Source organism: Penicillium cataractarum, assembly GCF_028827025.1.
Source record: "Penicillium cataractarum strain IBT 29864 chromosome Unknown utg000004l, whole genome shotgun sequence".
NCBI lineage: Eukaryota > Fungi > Ascomycota > Eurotiomycetes > Eurotiales > Aspergillaceae > Penicillium > Penicillium cataractarum.
Window position 1 is genome coordinate 2,289,565 of NW_026622740.1, and position 22,576 is coordinate 2,312,140.

At 45.5% G+C, this 22,576-nt stretch overlaps 6 protein-coding genes across 6 annotated transcripts; all 6 read left to right on the forward strand.

Moving 5' to 3' along the window:
* Nucleotides 1-556: 556 nt before the first annotated feature.
* N7496_005330 (uncharacterized protein) lies at nucleotides 557-1,037 on the forward strand (the record flags this gene model as incomplete). Its single annotated transcript, XM_056698259.1, has 2 exons — nucleotides 557-658; nucleotides 729-1,037. The coding sequence occupies 2 exons, from the start codon at nucleotides 557-559 to the stop codon at nucleotides 1,035-1,037; spliced, it is 411 nt and encodes a 136-aa protein (XP_056556784.1).
* Nucleotides 1,038-3,197: 2,160 nt separating this feature from the next.
* Nucleotides 3,198-3,935, forward strand: N7496_005331 (uncharacterized protein; the record flags this gene model as incomplete). Its single annotated transcript, XM_056698260.1, has 1 exon — nucleotides 3,198-3,935. The coding sequence occupies one exon, from the start codon at nucleotides 3,198-3,200 to the stop codon at nucleotides 3,933-3,935; it is 738 nt and encodes a 245-aa protein (XP_056556785.1).
* Nucleotides 3,936-11,235: 7,300 nt separating this feature from the next.
* N7496_005332 (RTA1 domain-containing protein) lies at nucleotides 11,236-12,122 on the forward strand (the record flags this gene model as incomplete). The annotated part of the gene is made up of 2 exons (XM_056698261.1): nucleotides 11,236-11,392; nucleotides 11,455-12,122. The coding sequence occupies 2 exons, from the start codon at nucleotides 11,236-11,238 to the stop codon at nucleotides 12,120-12,122; spliced, it is 825 nt and encodes a 274-aa protein (XP_056556786.1).
* A 6,016-nt stretch (nucleotides 12,123-18,138) lies between these two features.
* hacA (transcription factor HAC1) lies at nucleotides 18,139-19,652 on the forward strand (the record flags this gene model as incomplete). The annotated part of the gene is made up of 2 exons (XM_056698262.1): nucleotides 18,139-18,347; nucleotides 18,437-19,652. The coding sequence occupies 2 exons, from the start codon at nucleotides 18,139-18,141 to the stop codon at nucleotides 19,650-19,652; spliced, it is 1,425 nt and encodes a 474-aa protein (XP_056556787.1).
* A 549-nt stretch (nucleotides 19,653-20,201) lies between these two features.
* N7496_005334 (putative SNF7 family protein Fti1/Did2) lies at nucleotides 20,202-20,982 on the forward strand (the record flags this gene model as incomplete). The annotated part of the gene is made up of 2 exons (XM_056698263.1): nucleotides 20,202-20,246; nucleotides 20,377-20,982. The coding sequence occupies 2 exons, from the start codon at nucleotides 20,202-20,204 to the stop codon at nucleotides 20,980-20,982; spliced, it is 651 nt and encodes a 216-aa protein (XP_056556788.1).
* A 942-nt stretch (nucleotides 20,983-21,924) lies between these two features.
* On the forward strand, nucleotides 21,925-22,344 carry N7496_005335 (uncharacterized protein; the record flags this gene model as incomplete). The annotated part of the gene is made up of 1 exon (XM_056698264.1): nucleotides 21,925-22,344. One exon carries the CDS (start codon nucleotides 21,925-21,927, stop codon nucleotides 22,342-22,344), a length of 420 nt encoding a protein of 139 aa, XP_056556789.1.
* Nucleotides 22,345-22,576: the final 232 nt, after the last annotated feature.

Consider the following 22,576-nt stretch of genomic DNA (forward strand, 5'->3'; position numbering starts at 1 on the left):
TCTTTCTAGGGAGCTAGAGATCTCAGGATGGCGATAGAATCATTGTCTTCTCTATCGAGTGTAGATAACCAGTCGAGAATGGAAATCTCCATAAAATCGGGTAAACATCGTTTCCGTCAACTCTCCCCTATCAGGCTACGACGAGGCAAGTGAGAGCCCTATGAAAACCAGGATCTCTCCCTATTTAAAGCACTTGCATTTTTCATAGCGAACATAAAACCGCTTTCCTCGCCCTTCCAAGATCTTTCCTTTCTCTTCTACTCCCACAACCTTTTCTCTCTTATCACAAGCCGAGTTACCACTTTCTGGTCACTCTTCACCATACATTTACCCAACATCCACTCACTTACATATCAATCTCCTTCTTTCTTCCTTCATCAACTTCTCTCTACATGCTCCAACTCATACATCCATCTACTACCTTCTACCTTCAACCTCAACATACTTCGATACCCTTCACCACTCTTCTACATCCACGCCCATCTCCCTCCTTCTCTCACTTTCTTCTACCCACACATTTCACATATAAACCTCTTCCCTGTCCCCCACCACAGACATGGCCGCCAACCGTGTCTCCGCCAAGTCCCTGGGCCTCACCGACAAGGAGGTGACGGTCCTCTTGTACGGGATCCTATGCCCATCCCCAGACGGCAGCCGGGTAAGTCTCTCTACTACACATTCTCTTCCTTATCTCTATCTCTCACATCGCTAACTTGATTGTTTACCAGAACCCGGTCGACTACGAGAAGTTGGCCCGAGAGCTCGGTTATGCCTACTCCTCGATCAAGGTCTTGTACGGCAACGCCCGTCGCAAGCTGATCCGGGAAACTGGCATTAGCCCTGCTACTCGTGGCTCTGCACCTGCTACCTCTGGTGCAACTGATACTTCTGCTGGTTCTACTGCTGGTCTTGGTGGTTCTGCCTCTGCTGCGGACGAGGATGAGGAAGGTGAGACTTCCTTTAAGCCTCGCAAGGTCCGACGTGCTTACGATTCTCGTAAGCGCAAGGCGAGGGAAATTGACGAGGAGGATTATTAAGGTTCTCTACTTTGAGGTTTTGACGATTTTTGCGGTTTTTGCGATTTTAACGAAATTGACGGTTTTTGGTGGACTTCACGGTTTTTAACGATTCTCACATTTCATATTACACCACAACGCTAGATAACGGTAAATTCGACGCCAAAAACGGCTACTCTTGACGCTGTTTTAAAGAGTCATTTTTACCATAATCTTAGTCATCAGGCACCCACGTGATTCTTTTCTCATCACAATTTCCGTATGCTCCCTGAGCACTTATGGTTGCCAGGGGATCTGCTCACCCTTCACGCAGGGTATTCAGGGTAGACAATCAAGAATTTCGTCATGTCACGTCGTTTATGTTATCTAATTGTAGCCGCTAAATACAAAATAGGAAAGGTCCTTCAGTAAGGTGCTAGACTATACTCGAGTCGGCTCTTTCAATACTGAGAGACCCTGCCCCCACTAACCCGTAGCTCCTGTTCGCTACGCGTCGTTCAAAGGCCGTCTAGTGTTTTGTCTCTTTGATTACCAGATGCTATCTAGGCGTCAGTCGTTACCGCTTTTTATTGGTTTTTTTTATTCTTTTCCGTGATATCGGTTTTCCTCTTCTCTCGATCTGCTACTTGGGTCACCTTTGAACTCCCTGCCCGATCCGTTAGTGGCACTCTTAAGGCCATTGTCCTACAAATGTCTGCCGCACTTCCACCGACCGCATAGGATGGGCATCAAGTTTTTATCTGTGGAGCATGTTTCGCAGGGTCTTGCTAACTACATAGATGACTAGACCGTATATGAAAACTAGTGTAGACCGAAGTACCACAGTACGAATAGCAATGAACAGGCACTGTAATCCTAAAATATTGATGCTCCAACTACTTTATATTCTCCCTACACCAAAATTCTTTACAAGAGGACGTCCACTCGTGTGGACAGGTCGATCAACGTTAAAATGATCGATCCAATTTGAACCTTTGGAGACATTCTAAACGGTACTGCCTCTCTTATGTATCATCATCCTGCTTGATTAGTCTAACCGTTCATATATGTTCTTAATCAGTTGAATTGAGGCTTACGAGACAAGGGCGCGAGCTGATGAAGCGATACTTCCTGTACATGCCAGAAAAATGCACGAAAGCTATGGATGAGGCAAGCGTTCGTTGTTAACCGTTTGTAAATAATGCCCGAAATAAACTATTCTGCCTTCACCAGACTGGCAGAGAGTTCGGTGTGTTCGCCGAATTCTAAAACCTTGCTCTCGAAGGAGAGATGTCCGAAGATGCGGTGCCTACCCTGCTAGAGAATTCAGCTTATCTTTGATCGTGTGCATCGGGCGTGAGGGGTAAAGAAGAAGGTGTCGGTGCTCCTACTAGATCAAGCAGGCACATACAACAACGCCTCATACCAACAGCTACTGTCTAATATTAGAAAGTTCAAGCTTGAGTGGTTCGCGGAGTGGGTTCAGTCATGCCTCACAGGGAGGACCCACAGACTAAATTACTGGGCTTCCTCACCGATTAATTTCCAACGACCACAAGCATCTCCCAAGGCTCACCACTCTTCCCGATCAACTTCCTGCTTTTTAATACACCACTGATCCTTGCATATACAGCTAGAGTCGAAAATAGATAGCCCTCCAGATACACATCAATTTGTTTCTCGGCTCATACCGCAAACCACGCTAGTCCGCATTAGGTTACAGTATAAAGAAACCCCTGCTTGACCATATCGCGGTTTTCAAGCTAACTATCAGATTTCAACACTCATGAGTCAGTCCATATAAAAAACTGTAAATCTCCACAGTATATGCCGAGACGGTTCGAGAGCTGCCGCCGTGGTTGAGCCATGCACCTGTTAGGACAATTTTCGCGTCTTCGGCCATGTTCTGTGGTTGCCGTGGTGTCGGTTCTGTGGTTAAGTTAGCTGATACCCATCATAAGGCAGCACCGCCCGAAACTCCACTTAGCCCAATACTGTATCGGCTGTCCCACTTCGACGTCATCCAGACTTTATTAGTCGCGACACACTGCTTGATCAGATTCACGAGAAAAGCTCGATCCGGGGGCTCATAATAGCGCTTGTCGGCATTGGTAGAGTGGAATTGGTGCTAGAGGGCCAGGGGTTCTCAACGAAATCGTAACTTGCCCAACATCGACGACCGGTTCTCTTCAACAACCAATCATGAAGCTCCTGGGCCTCGTTGCATTGTTTTACTATGTCACTCCCTCTAGCTGCTGGCCTGAAATCAAAGACCAAGTCAGTCTGCAATGGTCGATCTGCGATGCGAATCCTTACACCGTGTTGACGAAGCTGGGCGTCGCTGCCCGCGATCCAGATAAACTGGACCCGATAACCTACTATGATACCTCTCCCCCGCTGTACACGCCCCAGGGACTCATGTTCCGAACTAAATTTCGTGGTGGCCAAGAGATCTCGATCGTGAAGGTGCAGTTGGCGACACCTGGTTCTCATATGCGCCACCACGCGAACGTGTGTCGGTGGGATCGATACGGCAATAAGACGACCTTTATTTGCAAGAGACAAAATTCCCTAAAGGGAACTAATCTCTGGAGTGCAAAGCAAAGGCAGTTGGCGGAGGAGTTCCAGAGTGATATTACCTGGGAGAAGCTCGTTGGATACGGTCCGTACCTAAATTCTAAATGGAAGGCGCTACGCCTGGCGGGATACGGGGCTGTCCTAGACGATGTGGCTGCCCAGTCCCTGCACCTTATGGAGCTAGAAGTCAAGGTACATCGGGCGGAGAAGAACAGGGTCTATCAGGCTATTACGGAGCATCTTTACGGGCGAGGAGTGGAGATATGTGCCCGACAGGAGTCTAAGACTATGCGGTTGTTCCGCGCGATGGGCTACTTCGCGACGCAGAACGAGTCTCAGGATGTGTATACTCACGATCTCTAAATAGGAAAAGTCATAAACCAAAGAGGTCTTTACTAGTGCGCTATAGTGTGGATCCTAAACTTCTAAATACACACCGCTGACCTAGCTACTAGCTCAGGATAGGGAGCGGGACCAGCACACCCCTAGAAGGGGCCACCTGGAAAATTGGTGAGAACTAGCGGGGTATTTCCTTTCTATTTTGACCTAAATAGTTATAGGTGCTTCGAGAAAATTTCTCTGGTACAGCGGACTAAGAGATGTGTTCGCGCAGTCCCTTCGTGGTAGTAAAAAGATAGTCGCGCTACTTAGCCTCACTGAGGTTGTGATTAGAGCGCTTCTAGTATTAGCGGTGTGATGTTTTTTCTCCGGCCGATACGATTTAAAGGAGCATTGACACTGTCGACCTATCGTAAGTTCCTGCGGAAATTTTTGATCGTACGTTTGCTGCATTTAGGTGCGCTAGCCATTTTAGAGGTGGTAAGTGACTGACTTTGTATTATATCGTTAAGAAAGTGTAGCTTTAATAGGGCAGTCTCGGTGCTATACTATGTAGATTTTTTAGCAATTTTCGAGATAGTAGTGTCGGAGAGAAATAGATGCCGGGACCTAGGAGATCGATAGGCATAGAGGGGCACAGATGTGGCTGTGTATAGGATTTTCTTGTAATATACTGTACTATACGTCACACGTTCTTACTAAGAGGGAAAAAGATACTAGTATATAGAAAGGATAATACACGACTCGCTAAAACGTAGGTTGGGGGGTGTTAGATTACGGTTTAGGAAACAATTGGGGTATGCACTGTGAAGGAAAGAGTGAATAGTATAGAGTATAGATAGTGATTGTTCTCAAAAACTCACATAGTTTTCAGGACAGGTCGAGTCGATTAACTGGTAGTAGGGGAGGAGGCGAAGTTACCATAACAACGTGTAAGTACGTTATATCCTGGCCTTCGCTCCCAGGAACACCGGAAGTAGGCGGCAGTGCAGTTATCCTCGGAGCACATTAGGGAATAAAGAGGCAAAATGAAACCAAATGGGCTCATTAGCCTGAGCATTGGGGTGAGCCACCAGGCTGCTCAGGGAGCCATTCATGTTCGCTCAGTGATCTGCTGACGGCACCGGGGTGACTAACTCGCCCTATGCTTCAGGAGTCAATCACTTCCCAAGGCGGCAGTTATACCGTCACCTAGATTACTTTTCAAAAATATCAGAATGAAAGTTTCCAAGGTGATCTTCATGATCTTATAATATTATATGTAGTATTTAGAGGACAGAGAAAGACTAAGGGTAGTTTCACAGTTTGTGGGTTTGATATTAGTGTTAGTTACCTAGAAGTATGTAATAATCTACTTCCTGAATGAACGTTAACATAAGTTTCGTTATGATTCAAAAGATAAGCTAAAGGATCGTTCTAATGCTACTCGGAAAGACGATTAAAAAGACGATTAAAAAAAACCTTTTAAAATACCTTTAAAATGATAGGTAGTTAAAGCGTATCGTATCTAGCTCGGTTTTTCCTCTAGTCATATATTATATTCAAAGAGAGTATTTCAACTTAGTTTAGACTTTAAGGTATTATGAAGAAACAAAGGAGTTTGACTTTTGAAATATTCAATAACATCTCACAGCGCTCTTCCTTTATCTTCTAAATGTTCCTTTATCTTCTAAATGCACTGGATAGCTATGTTTGTGTCCCATTGGTTAATTCCCTACTCTATAGAAGTAGACTTGAAATACATTACCACTAGTTCAGGATTCATGCTTTTTCACAAGTATATGCACCTATATATACCAGATTTTGTCCGCCGGGTGGGGCTTTCCTGTCTGGGCTGCCGCCGCTTTAATGAGGGCGATCATGGTCAGGCTCAGTGAGTAAATCTCAGCACGCGCTCCTGCTCAGTGATCACTCAGCCATCACTTAGTCACTAGCTATCATTGTCCAGTTAGAGAGCCTCACTCCTTTCCTTCCAGTCTAAGTTAGGCTATACCTAGAAAGGATATACCCCATAGGGCCATCTATTTTGTGAACACTAGCGCGTAATGGTACGTGTGAGGTCTTCCTACCCTGGCGGTCTCCATTCAGTCAAAAAAGTACGCTATTAACCCTAAGCCAAAACAGGATTAAGGTGGCCTATCTTATTCAAGATGATACTGTTTAAACTAGTATTTACACTAATATATATCGTGTTATCATGTCATAAAAAACATAAAAGGAGACGTTGTCCCCATCCGCTATCCTATTAAACATAATATACTTTTATTACTTATAGCGGTTCCTTAAAGACTACCTCTTCATCTTTAAGCTCATAATTAATATCCGGTTATATATCAAAAGTCCTTTTTCTCTAAGCGCGATAAGAAGGCTAAAGAAAGGCGCTCTCTCTTACGGCAGATAAACGGCTATGTTCCTAGAGCCCACAAGGAGGAAGATACTATTCGAAATAAAGATAGAAAACTTCTAAGGACTAAAAAATTACACCAACAAACCTCAAATTTCTAGCTTAAGTGAGTTTTAGCTTTTAGTGTCGATGGTATAGCTAATTATTTCTTAGCTTCACAATAGATCTAGAAAACGAATTTCAAGAATATAAAACTATACTAGGTTGCTTGCCTCCGGGCCATAAAATAGTAAAAGCGTTTATTCGCTAATATGCGAATTCTACTAAAGGCCGACTCTATAAGAGTAGGAAACTAATAGTGAGAATAGTAACGGTAGAGGCGGAGCGATTCTTTAGTGGATTTAAAGAGTCTACCGGCACCGAGGTCACTGAAATAGATAAGAAAGAAATATACGACGTTAGTCCTTATTCATCAAAGTTTTTACGATAATACTAACTCTATTATCTTTAAGTTATAGTGGATAAGAAAAAATAAAAGTATAACTTCATAAGGGAGGATTTTTTGAAAGTTATCTCCTCGAATGCTCTCTTTATAGGAGCATGAGTTGGATCATTTATACCTTCCGATAAGAATAAGCTCAAAAGAGGTCTTCGATACGAAGTAAGTTAGTAAAATATCAAAATTTATTATATTCTAACCCCTAATTTTAGCATATTAAATTAGTTCTTGTCGGAATCTAGCAGGATAGCATAGATTCGTGGTGGTGCACACAAGAAGATAGTGTACGCTTAAGATTGATAGGATAGATAAGACTCAAGGATGTGAGTATAAAGTCAAGAGTATTTCTTAGAAAGAGAAGAAACACCAAGATTGTGGAAGAGAATCACCGATCAAGAAGAGAGATCAAAAGGGATGATAAACTTGATTTAATTTGACTTGGAAACATAGCAGTATTTATATCTTAAGGAATATGGTAAAAGGTCATATAAAGAATCAGCAGATTTAGGAGTGTTATATAGTCTCCTGCCTAGGTAGACAATTCAATGCGAGATCGTTGAGGATCAATCAGATAGACCTTATAGAGAAGATCTAGAAACAATGAGGGGTTATGTAAGTGGGTCTTTCGTCACATGACCTCACAACACCCATTTGTTAACACCTAGGGATTAAGATCTTCTAGGGTTTTCTAATACGTCTCGAGCGCTAAGAGATGTATGCGCGAGGATTCCGTTCCGATGTGTGTTCGTTACTAAATCGCTAAGGATTCAGGGCGATAGTTTGTGTAGCGACTGTGCACAGCTGACACGTTAAAAAATGCACGTAATTTTGGGGCTAACATGCCGAGTTCCGTTGGAAGATTGCTAACGTGCATTAAGCTTTTCGGATTTACTTAAAGTTGAAAGAAAGGTGGTAAACTTCTCCATGGAAATTATCTGGCATTCTGAGATATCGTAACAGGCCCTTCCGCAAATTGCATGTAATGATGCACAATTATTGGTATCCGCGTGGGCAGTAAGGCACGGGTAACTCGATGGGTATACCACCCAATTCGTATTAGTAGATACAGGTACGGGGTGGATCACCGGTTGGGTTGACATATCCCGTTAGGTTGCAGGTTCGGGCTTAGGGCTGGTTGGGTTCAACAACCCATTGGCGGGTCATGACGAAGTCTGCCCATAGCTTGTAGACCATAATTTCCCATCTTTGATGCCGTATAGTTCATGGTGTTATGAGATCGGTCCTGGGAGAACAGTGAATATCGATATTTTAAGAGGCAAGGATATATTTATGCGTGCTCACGCTCTTGGAAGACTAATATTAGTCTGAAATTTGTGAATCCAATGACGGGATAGCTGGTCTAGGATCTCGGCGAGGTTGAGCTTGAGATTCTAGGGCTCGAATGGTTTTGTTTCGTAACTCTCTCATATATTCTCGCTGCTCGGTTGGATAGTCTTTGAATATAGAGGAATCATCTGGAGGGCTGACGATGGTGTACATTGCGGATGCCCCAGCAACGGCACCTAACAGACCAAGGAGGATAAGTATAATAATGAGAAAATCAGACATATTTGAAATGAGTCTGAACAAAACATGAAACAAAAGGGTGTGTGAGAGCATATCATATTGATGTAGTGCTATTTATATACTGGATTCCAAGGCTGTAGTTTTAAAAAATATGCCGGTAACCACCATGTGACACTAACTTGAAATAGCGTGGTCTGTTAGATACACGCGACTCCACATCTATGCATAAAAATATGTCGGCTATCGTAATCATAATGAGCATGCTCGTAATTATTGCTCCCAGGCTATTCTTAGGTTGTAAATACTGTAAGGCGATTAGAGAAATGTTTTGAGATGTTTTCTAGTTGTTAATAAAATATCAGACATGTGTAAAATTATCATTACTAGATAGACAATGTAACTAATCTTTCTTAATTGCAGCCATCTATAGACAAACAGTTCGTCCTGTGTATTGAAAATCGGTAATTACTAGACTTCATCAAGGTCTTTTTCAAACCCACTTCTAATTAATCTGAAGGTGTCCACCCAGTCTAAAGGCACTGCCTCTTTACTGGGGAAAAGCTCACATTTCAGCTTCTCTGGGAAATCTCCAATATACCACAGATCTTTGAACAAATTTAATCTCCATGGGTACATAAGAAAGATTAGACGGGCGGTGAAATCCCGTGCTTGCAGGAGGGTTGTAAAGTCAGACGAGAAGGAACAGGGCCAGAGGTATATTGATGGGGTCCTTCGACCGGTATTTTTGCAATCAAACATATCAATCAAGCCTTGAACAGTGTCTATGTAGACTTGTTGATTCGGCGAAGAACAATCTGTCTTGGTCTTCAAAAGTTGATTGAGTACCTGGGTTCCAAGACTAGGAGAATAGATATATCAGTGGGAGAGTCCTTCATTGGGTATTTGAAAGGAGAAACATACTCGTGTAATTGCGAATTTGCATCATGTTCCCTGCTGGATTTGGGAGACCTTGGCCCAGGGCCCCTGAATTCTGGATATTCATCCGTTGAGAAGTTGCTCGACCTGTACAGGTGTGACATATTGTTGAGGATTTCGCAGCCTTGTAGAACGCGTTTGATGTGTATGGCTTCGCACAGATAGCTGGATGGGGCCAAGAACTGATGCCGCGCAATCACAAAGAGTGAAATGAAGATGGAGCATACAAGCGCAGGATCGGCCGTGGGTGTAGACATGTGGGTGACTATTGTCGAGAGCTTCGAGCAGGCTTTGTCGTGATAGCCCAAGGCAATCATAAACCAGAAATTCCTTTGGTTGGGCTCGACATGAGCCATGTGAAGGGCAGCGAACGCCAAAAGACTATCTAATGCGGATGTCTCTCTTGTAGCAACTTTCGGTGCTATGACATGCCAAAAGTTATAGGAAGGACTGTCACCTTCTGATTGTGTCATGGCTGGATCAGTGTAATAATGATGCAGTAGTGTTGCTTCAACCAGTCGTGGGTCGATATGTAGAGCCCGCGGTTCATTCAGGGGGAAGGCCTGACATCTAGAATCCGCAAGCTGATTCTCCGCACCATTGACTCGAGGCGGTAATCGTTTATACTGGCAATGTAACCCTCGTGAACTACATAACTTACATGCCGGTAGCTGTTCGTCACACTATATGGGGGGAAAGGGGAGATTAGTCATTTGCCGAAATTGTCTATTGCTGGCAATGAGACCAAGATGTTGTACTAGTCCATACCTTGACATGTCTTTTCTTACACTCACTGCAGCCATTTTTCGACTTTTGATGAGGACGTCGATACGCCGGCATGGCGGTGGAAAGATGTGACGCGGTAGGGTGGGGGGACGTCTCCCAAAGCGCTGTTCAATGAGAAGAGGACAAAAACGATAATTTTCCGTTTCGCATTGAAAAGCATAACTAAGTAGATGGTAGTCTGTGATGACTCATCAATTTTGGCCAATCATTGGTTTGCAAGTACGGAATACGCAATACGATCATATCCGATTGGTGCTCGGGTTTGCTTTCCTTATGTCCGAAGAGTTTTTGTAGGGAGCCAGCATTGACCAATCATCGATCTGAAAATACGATGGAAATACGATGGTGGATGAGCTTGTCTTTTGTGCATCCATATATACCATATGGAGAGGTACCTACCCATTACATGGGATAAGAGAAATTAAGAAAATTGGAGCCAGGTCTTCACACATAGGTTCTGAATATTTAATAAAAAGAGAATACTGGTGCAATTTTGAGCAGAATCGGCCATGAAAAGCTTCGGACATATGTACCAGACACAAAAAAGCTGGACAAGGCTGGCATCTATCTTGTCACAAGCAGTCTAAAAGAAATCTTGAAACCAGATATATTTAGCCGCTTACGAGTCTTACCAGCAGTACGGAGTACGAAGTTCCATGGGGCTTTCATTGCGTAACCTAGTACTAGTTTGCTCAATATACGAATGTCATAAAAATCAGACCCCTAGACCCACCGACTCCCATGAATGCTCCAACAATAAGTACTCTGTAGAGATCTGGCTACTCGGTATTATTCCTTCATTAATGATTAGCACCGGTATTGGAATTTCTTCCGCGAAAGCTCTCATGGTGCGCCTTTTGTTACCGATATCATGTTGCCTGGAGTACGTGTTCTCTGTTCCTACATACCGATTTGACGTATGCAGAAATCAGATCAGTTTTCAATTTTTGATAAAACCTCTCTCTTTCCCAAATCCTGGATGATCTTCTAGACTTCCTAAAGGAAATTCCAGGAGAGTGACGACTGCATCTTTCAGCCAACATTCCCTTTTTGGCTTCACTGCCACCGAGTCCTTCGCTTGATCAATATTTTCTGCATTTCACGTCCCCATTCTCGTTCTCGGCCTTCTTTTAATCGCTTTTCCTACATTGGACGCTGCAGTTTATTCCCCGCCGCTCCTACTCGCAACGAAATAATTTCGGACAGATCATTTCTGTACAATTTCACACATCATGACGACTACTGGAAATCCCTACACTTATTATGTTCCATCAAAAGTAGCCGCTATTGTTTTCCTCATCATCTTCATTACTTTCACGGTTCTCCATCTATGGAAAATTTTCACCACGCGAAAATGGTTCGGCTTTGCCTTAGTAACCGGGGCCCTTTGTAAGTGATCAATGTTCCAAATGGTTTCCTACTTATCGGCTAACGCTTTTTTGAAAAAATAGTTGAAATCGTGGGGATGCTAGCCAGAGCCTACTCCTCTGATCACTTACTAGAGAAGGGGCCGTATATTATCCAAATTCTGTTGATCCTCCTTGCGCCAATTTTGTTCGCGGCCGGTATTTACATGTTTCTCGGCCGTTTGATAAGAGCCACGGCATATCCCCAGTTGTCATTGATCCGAATCAACTGGCTCACGAAAATTTTCGTCTCGGGTGATGTCCTCTGTTTCCTGATCCAAGCTGCAGGTGCCGGCAAGCTTGTGGGTGCTGACACAAGCGCCGAAGAAGAAACTGGAGAGAACATTATTTTGGGTGGCCTGGCTCTCCAAGTCCTATTCTTCTGCGTTTTTGCTGCGTGCGCCATTCTTTTTCATGTTCGAACACGACGAAACCACATCCTGAAATTGGTTGATCCGAGACTTCATCTTGAGCCGATGCTTTACTCTCTATATCTATGCAGTATTTTGATCACAGTTCGCAATGTTTATCGATTCATTGAATACAAAAGCGGGACTTCGGGATATCTGGAGAAACACGAATGGCCGCAATATGGACTAGATGTCGCTCTCATGGCGATTATAATGGCTATTACGGGCATCTGGTACTCGGCGAATGTCAATGATTCACGCCCCGGTGCTTACCCACTGCATCAAATGAACGGGGGCATTTGAAGAGCTGGCTGTGTGATTACCCCTTTCCTGTTGTCGAACGATTCAAGTGGTTGGCAACCAGCTTTACCTATGGCCATCCGCATCCTGCTCCCGACCCTTTTTATTCTAATGTACATTACAATTTTATGTCTTTGTTTGAAAGGTAGGAACTGTCAACATATACAATGTTGTGTGGTCATGTGATAACAGACCTACGTATTGTCAGAGCAAAGCTGTTCCGGTCCGTCAGTGTATTTAGTTACCAGTATCCACTAGTCCAAATACTATCGTTTTTGCCCCTTTCCAACACTTGTCTAATCCCCCACCTTCTAGTTAACTAACGTAATTCCCGCATGACCGGGTCACCCACGCCCTTTAGAAAATTTCAAGATTGATTATCTCAACCAACACCAATTAATTCAACTAGATAAAGCGATTTTTACATACATGGATCCTGTGGCCAATCTCCCTGCAACTGCTACTACACCTAGGCGGGGCCCTAGTAGGTGGTGGATTTGCCTGGCTAGGCAATTCGCCCTGCGTATGCTGCAAGACATCCATATAAGGCTAAAATCGTAGCTGGAGCTTGATATAGCTTAGTAGAAAACTGCAGGTTACACTTCAATTCTGTGGTTAGTGATAATACCTCTATCCTATTCACTCCCCCGATCATTCCTTCCATTCATGACGATGTTTCTAACTCGGTCTCTAGCAGTGTAATGATTAAGATATCAGTACCCAGGATGGTAGGCACTGCGTGTATTGCCCTGCTGGAGGTATACTAACTAAATTGAGATTAGAAGAGATTTACCCTGAACCCCTACACAGAGATATCCTCTTCTTCCCTTCTCTCTCTTATCTTGATGCTTTTGTTGAATGCTCAAGTTGATTTTACCTTCTTCCTAGCACGTAATAGGTAATCCATTGTTCAGGAAGCGGTTCCTAGGACTTCGGAAATAATGACCACCATATTTTCTCTCTCTGTTAATGAATTCGGGATCAAAGTCTGTAAAAACCTTTCGCGTGTACTAAACTCTAATAGTTTATCCTTTAACCTGGTGGAGGAGGAGTTCTAGGATAAGGAGCTTTAGTGCTAATAGTGGGTCCTTAATTATATGGTTCTTCTTGTTTAGTTTAATGATAGCTATTGCTATATCATTTTCTAGCGAAAAAAGTGCGCTTTCAGTCGTATTTGTGAATAATATATAAAAGCTTACTAAAAGTTAGGACCTAGTCGTATAGAGCTTCGTTTTCAAGTATTTCATAGATCATAGATACCCACATGGAACAACGCTAAATTAGTTGCCCTGCTTGAATCTCGACGAAATATTGGTGCTGTTCTTATCTACCTCCTGCTTGGAGCAATTCTCCGAATATTATTTAAACTTTGTTAAAGGCCCGGGTTAAGTCGAGGCATATATCTCTGTGATTTCCGAGGGTAAGGTAGAGAAACTCATATACTTCATGACCATGCTTCAAAGAGGAGAGTGCCGGGGATTTCGATCTTAGGATGAACTCCGTAGGATATTTTCTATAGCGCAAAATCGGTCATTACAATCGGTCGTATAATTCTGTTAAGAGTTCGTCGCTAGGTCGGACATTATTAAGAGGTTTAAGAAGTAGTACGTTATGATATACGGATTGAGCGACTTGAGAGATTAGTTCGTTAGCATTGAACGGTTGAAAATCTATCTAAGGTACGATTAGTGAGAGAAGAATAGATAAGCATTACACTCACTCTCGCTCGGCCGAACACGTTGCCTTATTCACTATACTAGGTCAATTTCTAAAGGGCATCGAAGTGAGGAGCATTTATTTAGATTTATATTCCTATTTAGAATGCAGCAATAGCATCACGCACTGGTTAGACCTAAGCTCCTAGGAACTTAGAAGAATATTTTATCTAAATAGGCTATTCTATTGGTATAATAACCCCGGGCATAAGATAACACTCTAAGGGGTTCCTAGGAACATACTAACGCTCCCAAGAGCAATTATTTGGTTATGCGCGGATAGCAGATCCTACGTTTCTTGTTTATATCCACTTAAGATACAGATATGGCATAACATCAAACCCACAAAAGATCTTTAACTATAAAATGATATATAGATTTTTCAGGGAGACATCTGCAAAGTGTCCAGTAAAAACGCAGAAAATTTCGTAGTCCACCTAGAAAACGCATTCCATCATGTCTACCTCCCGCAGTTCTATCGGCTCAACCACTCCGCACATGAGATGACGCCCTAAGATATTCTTGGGAGCACCTTAATATTCCTAGGAAAAATAGCCGATCTGAAAGGTCCACTTATATCCACTTAATATAGCGAACATGGTATAACGTCGGAACCCTGAAAGATCTTTGGCTATAGCGACCGTACAAGAGTATGAAAATTTTCACAGAGAGGCCGCAAATTAGCCAGTAGGAATGCATAAATTCGTAGTCCATCTAGGAAATACACAACATCATCTTTGCTTCTGTAGGTCTCCTAAATCAGGCCAATGAATTACGGAAAACGAAGCATGCTCCTAGGAGCACCTAGTCTAACATAAGGCAAATGGTCGGGTTAAACAACGTTAACTACGTACATCATATCATGCCTGTTAAGGGAAAGATCGCCAAGTCAGTGGCAAAATCACAAAGCCAACGCGTTGATGGAACATAGTAACTGCAAGGTAAATATCATACAGGGGTCGAGCTAGCGTGCAGCGTTTTATTGAGCTTGCTTACTCAGGTTGCTCCTTCCTGGGGGCTTAGTAAGGAAATTAGGGTGTTGAGGTCAGGCTCAGTGATCGGGTCCGATCAAGCTCACTGAGCAAATCTGGTGTATATGTTTACTACTTTCATTTTCTACTCCCAAGATCTGGGTAACAGTCAGTCATTTAGTTCATTCGGAGTATTACAATAGACATAAACCAAGCTATATTCTCCATTTTGAACCTGGCTCCTGAAATCGAAAATCGTTCCTGAATACCTAGCCCCTCGATTACCCCTCGGGGACTCGGGGTATTCATTTCCAGGCGATCATTTACCCGCATAGGATTAGCGAGGGGCTAATGGTCTCGTAGCTTAATTACTCCGCATAGACGAAGCAGAATTTACCGAGCAAAATACGGGATATTTGCGGGGTGTGGGGTTTAATTTCATTATAGCCTAAGTGAGTTCTGGGGAAGGCATGGTATGCTTTGCACTAAGTATTTCCTATTTCTATAGCCGGTGAAGGCAGGTCCCTCCAGTATCTTGCTGTGGACATAGTAGGTAGTTATACCTATAGCTTGTCTACCTACGAGGGTTGTATGTAGGATTGACCTAAGAGAAGAAGATATTTACCGTAGCCTGCACAGGCACAACAAGACAAGTATCGACAAGAAGTATATCGACAGTTGCCAGAAAGAGTAGAGAATCATACCATGTAACTCGGGTTGTGGTCGTGGGTGAAGGGAATTATGCTTTCCTAGATGCTAGCCAGTATGCAGCTATCTTGAGAGGGCCGCGTTATCAGAGTCAGGGGTATCACATATTCTCATGTCGGCTCCACCCATGATAGGGGCATTCTGATACTTTAATATACGTTCCATATGAAATTCATATCACAAGGGGAAATTAATAGAACACCCGAAGAAACAACCTGAAACAAAACCCCTATCCCCGACATGTGTCGACTCTCCTCACTACTGTAAGTACTCCGGACAGTATGTACTTCGCAGATGAAAATGAAAGGATGGTTCATGCGCTAAGACGCCCGCTTAGCGTCCACCCCCGCCACGAGAAGGATTAATTAACTTTACACATTCTGCAACGTCCTCCGTACTCCGGAGAAGAACACTAATTAAAAGCCTCGTACTTCGAACTCTTACCGAAGTGCTTTCTTACACCTATAGGAGTCCACCGGATTCTCCGGGAGTTGGATGCTGTACAAGCTAAGGTCGCTAAAATGTAAAGAGGATACGATTGCGGGCCACCCTTCTATCCGAGTGCGACGCGGAGTTCCGGCGGGACTTGAGTTTCGCCAATGCGACCGCGGGGCGAACGCACATGTCGGAGGGGTGGTCCACCGTGTGTATGAATATGGGAGTTGCGATAAGAGGACGGAGGGGCACACTGCGTTGTTATTTGGAGGATGAGGGAAATACACCATTTCCCCTGGGGTTATTAGTTTTTAATGTGTTGCCATTTTCTAGATGTATTGTGTAGCGATTGCATATTCAAATGTGCTAGAGTGTATATACATCGCAGATAAATCTAATCTCCCAGGAAAAGCAAATAGCAATAATTGGCGATCTTCAGTATTCTACACTGTACATATGTATCCAGTCCCACCGGACTCATATCAGAATGTATAATCTATCAGAAATATGGCCTCATTTCCGGTGTAAATGAGAGGAGTCACTCCTTTCGGAGACTGAAAGTTGCAAACTCCTCTGAACCCCACCGTTATGCAGTTGCGGGCCTTAGGAGTAACGACTTCGTATAGGCTGACTGGGGGGCCCTACTTGTATCTACAAAGTATACATAGCACATACAACTGTATGTATGTACTGTAGGATCATGCAGTGTCGTTTCAGCTTCTCTGCACTGCCGAATGTTAGCCTCGAGTTTCTCGAGTCGAGTTGTGATTATCCTGTCGAAATGTGGGGGGGGGGGGGGTTCTTCGTTCTTCGACAATCTTCGGTAGGATTTCAAAAGTGGACTCGGACTAGGATCAAGGGCCAACGTGAATGCAATAACCATCATATCTGGGGGTTAACCCCTGCCTGGCACCTCCCTGGAAATGACATTCCAGGACTAAACTCCGTATGGAGTACGGTCGAAACTACGCACGTACTGTAAAAAAGTACTGTCGGAGTGCATCTCAGGGGCGACGAGATACCGGAGAATTAACGGCCGGTGGCGAGGCAATTCTACTTGAATGGTTAGATCTGATTGGGTCTACGGAGTACACTAGGGGCTTTTTCTTTGTGTCCACAGTGCAGGGAGATGCAAGCTGGGCGAGACTTTGCGCAGGGACCACCGGGCATCCACAGTAAACGCGATCTGCTCTCCACCGTTGCGACGGAGGCTTAGGATACAGGAGAAGGGGAGACAAGATTGGGAGTTGGACTTACAGTGCTGTACAAGTTAGTGGATCCCACTACTGTTCCAGACAGATGTGGCGGGATAGTCGGGAGGCATCAGTCCGTGGTGAAAGGGGAGAGTCTATTAGGACAGAGAGTCAATTGATCTGTTGATTGTATAACTGTAGTACTATAATTGTATATTGTATACCTCGATGATCGTCGAGTATATGGTGTTATTTCTATATGCAACTGTCGTAGTTGGGGGCCTTGGGGTCTGAGATCAAGTGCCGTATGTCGCAGTCAGGCCTATTCATAGTAGCAGATACGGAGTCGCAGATACGGAGTGCCTGGAACCTAGGCCACTCATAGTCTCCCAATACTTCCAAGTAGTGAAACGAATGAGCCGTGGAATCCAGGGGCGCAGGGGCTGAATTACTGTATTAATACACCCACGCAGGCATTATGACTGGAGGGGTAACTCTCTTTGTTGTAATTTACGTATTGACCACGTAAGCTGACCGGGGCTGACGACTCCGCCCCTCAAAGGGGAAATCCAACTGGCCCCCTTGGGTACCTGAATTCACATACATTCTTCTACTGTACAGGAAGTACCTCCCCCGCTCACTCACTCATCCCTGGTCCTCCCCCCTTCTCCCTCCGTTTGACCACGCTGGCCTCTACTTAAACAAGCCACTCTCCCGCTTTCAGTCCACTCCCTCAGCCCAACCCCAGAAGACCATCTGTCCTCTACCTTCGCTGAGTCATTCCTTCCTCTGTCTCGATCCATTCCGAGAGGCAGATTGACGGTGCCCGACCGTGATGACAGCGTGGCCTTGATCCAGGCAACAGAGAAGCAACCATCCTCTTTCACCTCAACGCCCGCTCTCTACACCATCATCACTCGACGGCACCGGCCATCTGCTTGAAATATACACATAAACAACTATATCCTATCCTCCACCACATACACACACACACATCATGGCAGAGACGACGTCACTCCGTGACTTGGAGTCTCTATCAGTATCCCCGGAACCCGAGATGCCTTTGACCGTTTCTCCCGCAGATACGTCATTGGATTCACCAGGTCCGGTGGACGAGGACATGAAGGAAGACGAGAAGAAGCCCGCGAAGAAGAGAAAGTCCTGGGGTCAGGAACTACCAGTACCCAAGACCAACCTTCCTCCAAGGTATGTACCGAGTACCACCGAGCGAGTTTAATGTCGCACAAAGCCTGTCTCGCGAGCCCAACCATCTGACTTTCTCCCCCCTCTCACAGGAAACGAGCCAAGACCGAAGATGAAAAGGAACAGCGCCGTATTGAGCGCGTTCTTCGCAATCGTGCGGCCGCTCAAACATCCCGCGAGCGCAAGCGTCTAGAGATGGAGAAGCTGGAGACCGAGAAGATCCGCATGGAGCAACAAAATCAGTTCCTCCTGCAGCGCCTTTCGCAGATGGAAGCCGAGAACAACCGCCTGTCCCAACAGGTTGCTCAGCTCTCTGCCGAGGTGCGCGGCTCTCGTAGCAGCACTCCCGTCAAGGCCGGCTCTCCGGTTCCCAACTCCTCCGCCACGACCACCTCCCCTACTCTTACTCCTACCCTCTTCAAACAAGAAGGCGAAGAACTCCAAATGGAGCGTATTCCTTTCCCTACCCCTTCCACCATCACCCTCGACTACTCCCCAACTCTCAAGCCCTCCACTCTGGCTGAGGCCACCCCCGACGTGACACAACATCCTGCCGCGATGTTGTGCCCATCAGACCTGCAGTGTCCGTCGGCGGCCTCGAAGGAGCAGGAGCACTCCCTCTCTTCGACCTCGAGCTTCCAGCTCACTCTAGCAACGACGTTGCAGCTCCTCTTTCTGACGATGACTTCCGTCGCCTCTTCCACAGTGACATTCCCACTGCTTCGCATCCTTCATTCCCTGAAGACGGGTTCGCCTTTGGCGCTCTCGACGGCGGAGATCTATCAGCATTTCCCTTTGATTCATTGGTTGATTTCGACCCCGAGTCTGTCGCCCTCGACGGCGACCGGCCCGTCCTTTCGGATGAGACTGCTCACCCGACTGCTTGCATGCAGCCCAGCCTTGGCGCGTCCACTTCGCGATGCGACGGGCAGAGCATTGCAGCTAGCGGTTAGGGAGCAGATGATCAGCCCGCGGGGGACGGTGTCGGCCACGTCTGAGGGTCAGCAGAATTGGATGTCCTTGTTGACCATGGCCTGGGCAATTGATAGTATCACCAGCCAGTCGCGACGACGCGGGCGGACCACTGGAGCAGTTTCATCATTATCATCATCATCATCACTGTCGGCTGTGAAGGGGGCTGGGATTGGCAAGATTCAATCTCGGGTCTCTTCATCTGGGCGACGACGCAGTTACGGAAAGATGTGTCAAACTCATCATCAACATCAACGGAGTACACGGAGTTCCTGGAGTTCATCAACTGGTACGGGCGAGACAATGTCGTCGGTGCTTATGGGTAAGCAGCTATAATAGTTGCTGGTTGGGGGAATTCTTCATGGGAGAACCTTGGGATAAGGGATCCTCATTGGCTGTATACTAGCACCTTTTTTCAATCATCCAGCTTCAAAACAAAATGACTGGCTCAGCTTTAAGCAATCTTGATATGCATCCTTTGTAAAGTAAGAGCGAACTTATCGTAGTATTACTCGTATCAAACTAAGGTTAGTCGATCCGTGGAGGTGGCATGAGGATGGCAATCTGGCAGCCTAAACCAGGCAGGCGATGCAAAAGTCAATTCAAAAGTGCCATAATGCATATTTCTAGTAGTATTCATTGTCAGATAAATAATTCAAGAGTTCTCTAATCGATGTCTTGACTTTTGACCACAAATACTGGCTATTTGCGTATATCCGCGCTAGTCACTGAATGCGGTCAGTGACGTTTGCCACCCCTCCTCTTTGCGCCGAATCCTCTCAGCCACAACAACTCCATCCAACTTTCCTCCCTCTTCTCTCTCGACAACACTCTTTTCTTCCTCTCAAACCAAACTGCAAATACCATCGCATCCATCTGCCCACCATGGTCCGCAAAGATCCCATCTTCGAAGCTCGCACAAATGTCAAGGTGAGTCCCGGATCACCAATCTACTCATCTCTCCCCGCACGCCATGCCATACACATACGGGGATAGCCTCACATTCCCAACCCCCATCCACCCCCTAACTCAGACACAATCAATACTAATACGTTACCAGCTCCACTCGAACCGCCTCAAAAAAGAAGCCTCCCGCGCCGAAGCAACCTTCAAATCCGAAAAAGCCAAAGCAGACCGCGCAATGAAAGCCCACGAATTCCAAATCGCCCGCATCCACGCCTCATCCGCAGTCCGCGAAAAGCGGCGCCAAGTCACGCTGAAAGCCGAAGCCGCCCGCGCAGACGTAATAATCAACGAACTCAAAGCCGCCCAGAGCACGCGCGACACATCGCGGACTCTTGCGCTGGCGAGCCGGGGACTGGACGCGGCGAGCAAGAGCGTTAATTTGGAGCATTTGGTGGCTCATGCGAATAACTTTTTGGCGAGGAGTGAGGACTTTAAGATTGCGGGGGCGGCGATTGAGGATGTTGCGGCTGGTATTAGTATGGCGGAGTATGGGGCTGAGGGGGAGAGTGAGGTTGATGCGTTGATGGGCCAGTTGGCGGATGATGCGGGGGTTGAGTGGAGGATGGCGCTTGAGGATGAGGCTGGGAAGGTTCCTGAGGGGAGGGTGCAGGAGTCGCATAAGGTGTCGGAGGGGGGAGTCCCTGGGGAGGTGGAGGATGGGCTTGGGGCTAGGTTGAGGGCTTTGAGGGCTGCTAATTAGCGGGGAGAGATCCATATGGCTTGGCGGTTGCTGGGGTTTCTGGTTATACCGGATGTGCATAGACGGATGATCTTTTCTATCCTGTCTGTCCTGCTTTGTCTTTGGCCGTGGTCCATTCAGTCCTGACTATGGCTATATCATGATGTTACGGTTCTGCGTTTGGGAGTGTCTGGCCCTGTGATTCTACTTTCTTTTCTTTCATTGCTTCTCGCGTCTATGCTATTTTCGAGGCGTTTTCCAATGGAGGGTTTATTTGATGTAGATTCATCGTTTCGAGTTTCTTTGCATATATGAGTTTCATGGGAGGACAATGATCATTGTTCAGAACTGTAGACATACCCCATTACACGGTAGGAGACTATCCTTGAGTTTTAGCTATGAGATAATGAGAAGGGTTGACCATCATAATTTAACGATTCGTAGTATCAATACCAGATCTGGTATAAAAGGCTTAAGATTGTATAGATACCACTACAAAACATCAAGGAAGTTTCCGCGTATAAAAAGGAAAACAAGACTATCACAAGCCTTGCCTCCTCAAAACAAACATGGAGAGTCCCATTGAGAAAAACTCATATCAAAAGGCCTTCCTCCCCTATCAACTACCATCAACTCTTTCACATCCATTTTTCTTGAATCGACTTGTTGGCTACCACTCCTGGGATCTCAATATACCATCTACCTTCCTCGACCTCCCCGGGGAAATCCGCAACAAGATTTATAGCTATATCCTGTTGAGTCCAGGTGCTGTAAACATCTACTTTGTAGGCGTCCCCCCATCACCTAAAGGGGCTTGTATGCGAACGGTGGGAACGAGACGCACTCGAGCATCTCCCAGCACCCGAGCTCAACCTCTTATTTGTGAGCAATGCAATTCACAAAGAAGCCAAGGCATTTTTCTTCAGCTAGAACGTATTCAACTTCGCCTCATGCGAGTCATAGATGGTATCCCGCATCTTCGAACGATTCGGCTACGATAACGTCCGCCAAATCGAGCACATGATGATTCACATCCCGGCTACTGGAGGTTTCTTGGTAGGCGGGCATCGGGAACCGGACGTTGAGATCGTCAAGTTGGTGCGAGACCACTGCGCGAATGTGAAGAATATCACGATCTCTCCTTATATCTGGAGGGCACTGCAGCCAGATCGCGATGCGGATGATCCAGAGCAGGATATCGAGGAGAATGTGGCGAAGGTCAATACTCTTTTGAGATCTATTCCGTCGCTGCGGGGGATTTTTGTTAGGATTGTTCCAAGGAGTCATGCTCGTCGTCCAACGTGGAATGAGTATTTGGGGTTTATGGAAAAAGAGGTAGAGAGGGTTGGGTGGGAGTTTGAGGAGAAGGACATGGGGGATTAGAGTGGAATGTTTGGAGGGGTACTGGGTTTCTGGGATATGGGGGGCCAACTGATGATTTTTCAGGGCGATGATGGGGTTGATTGATCGGAATAAACGATGTGATTTGAGGTTGAGAGTATGTTTTATTTTTCAGCTTTTAATAACACCGATTGTTTGGCGATGACGACTTATTTGGCTCAATGACTTTTGGAGCTTCAAAAATATTGGTAGAAGGTCCTTAGTTCAACTGGGA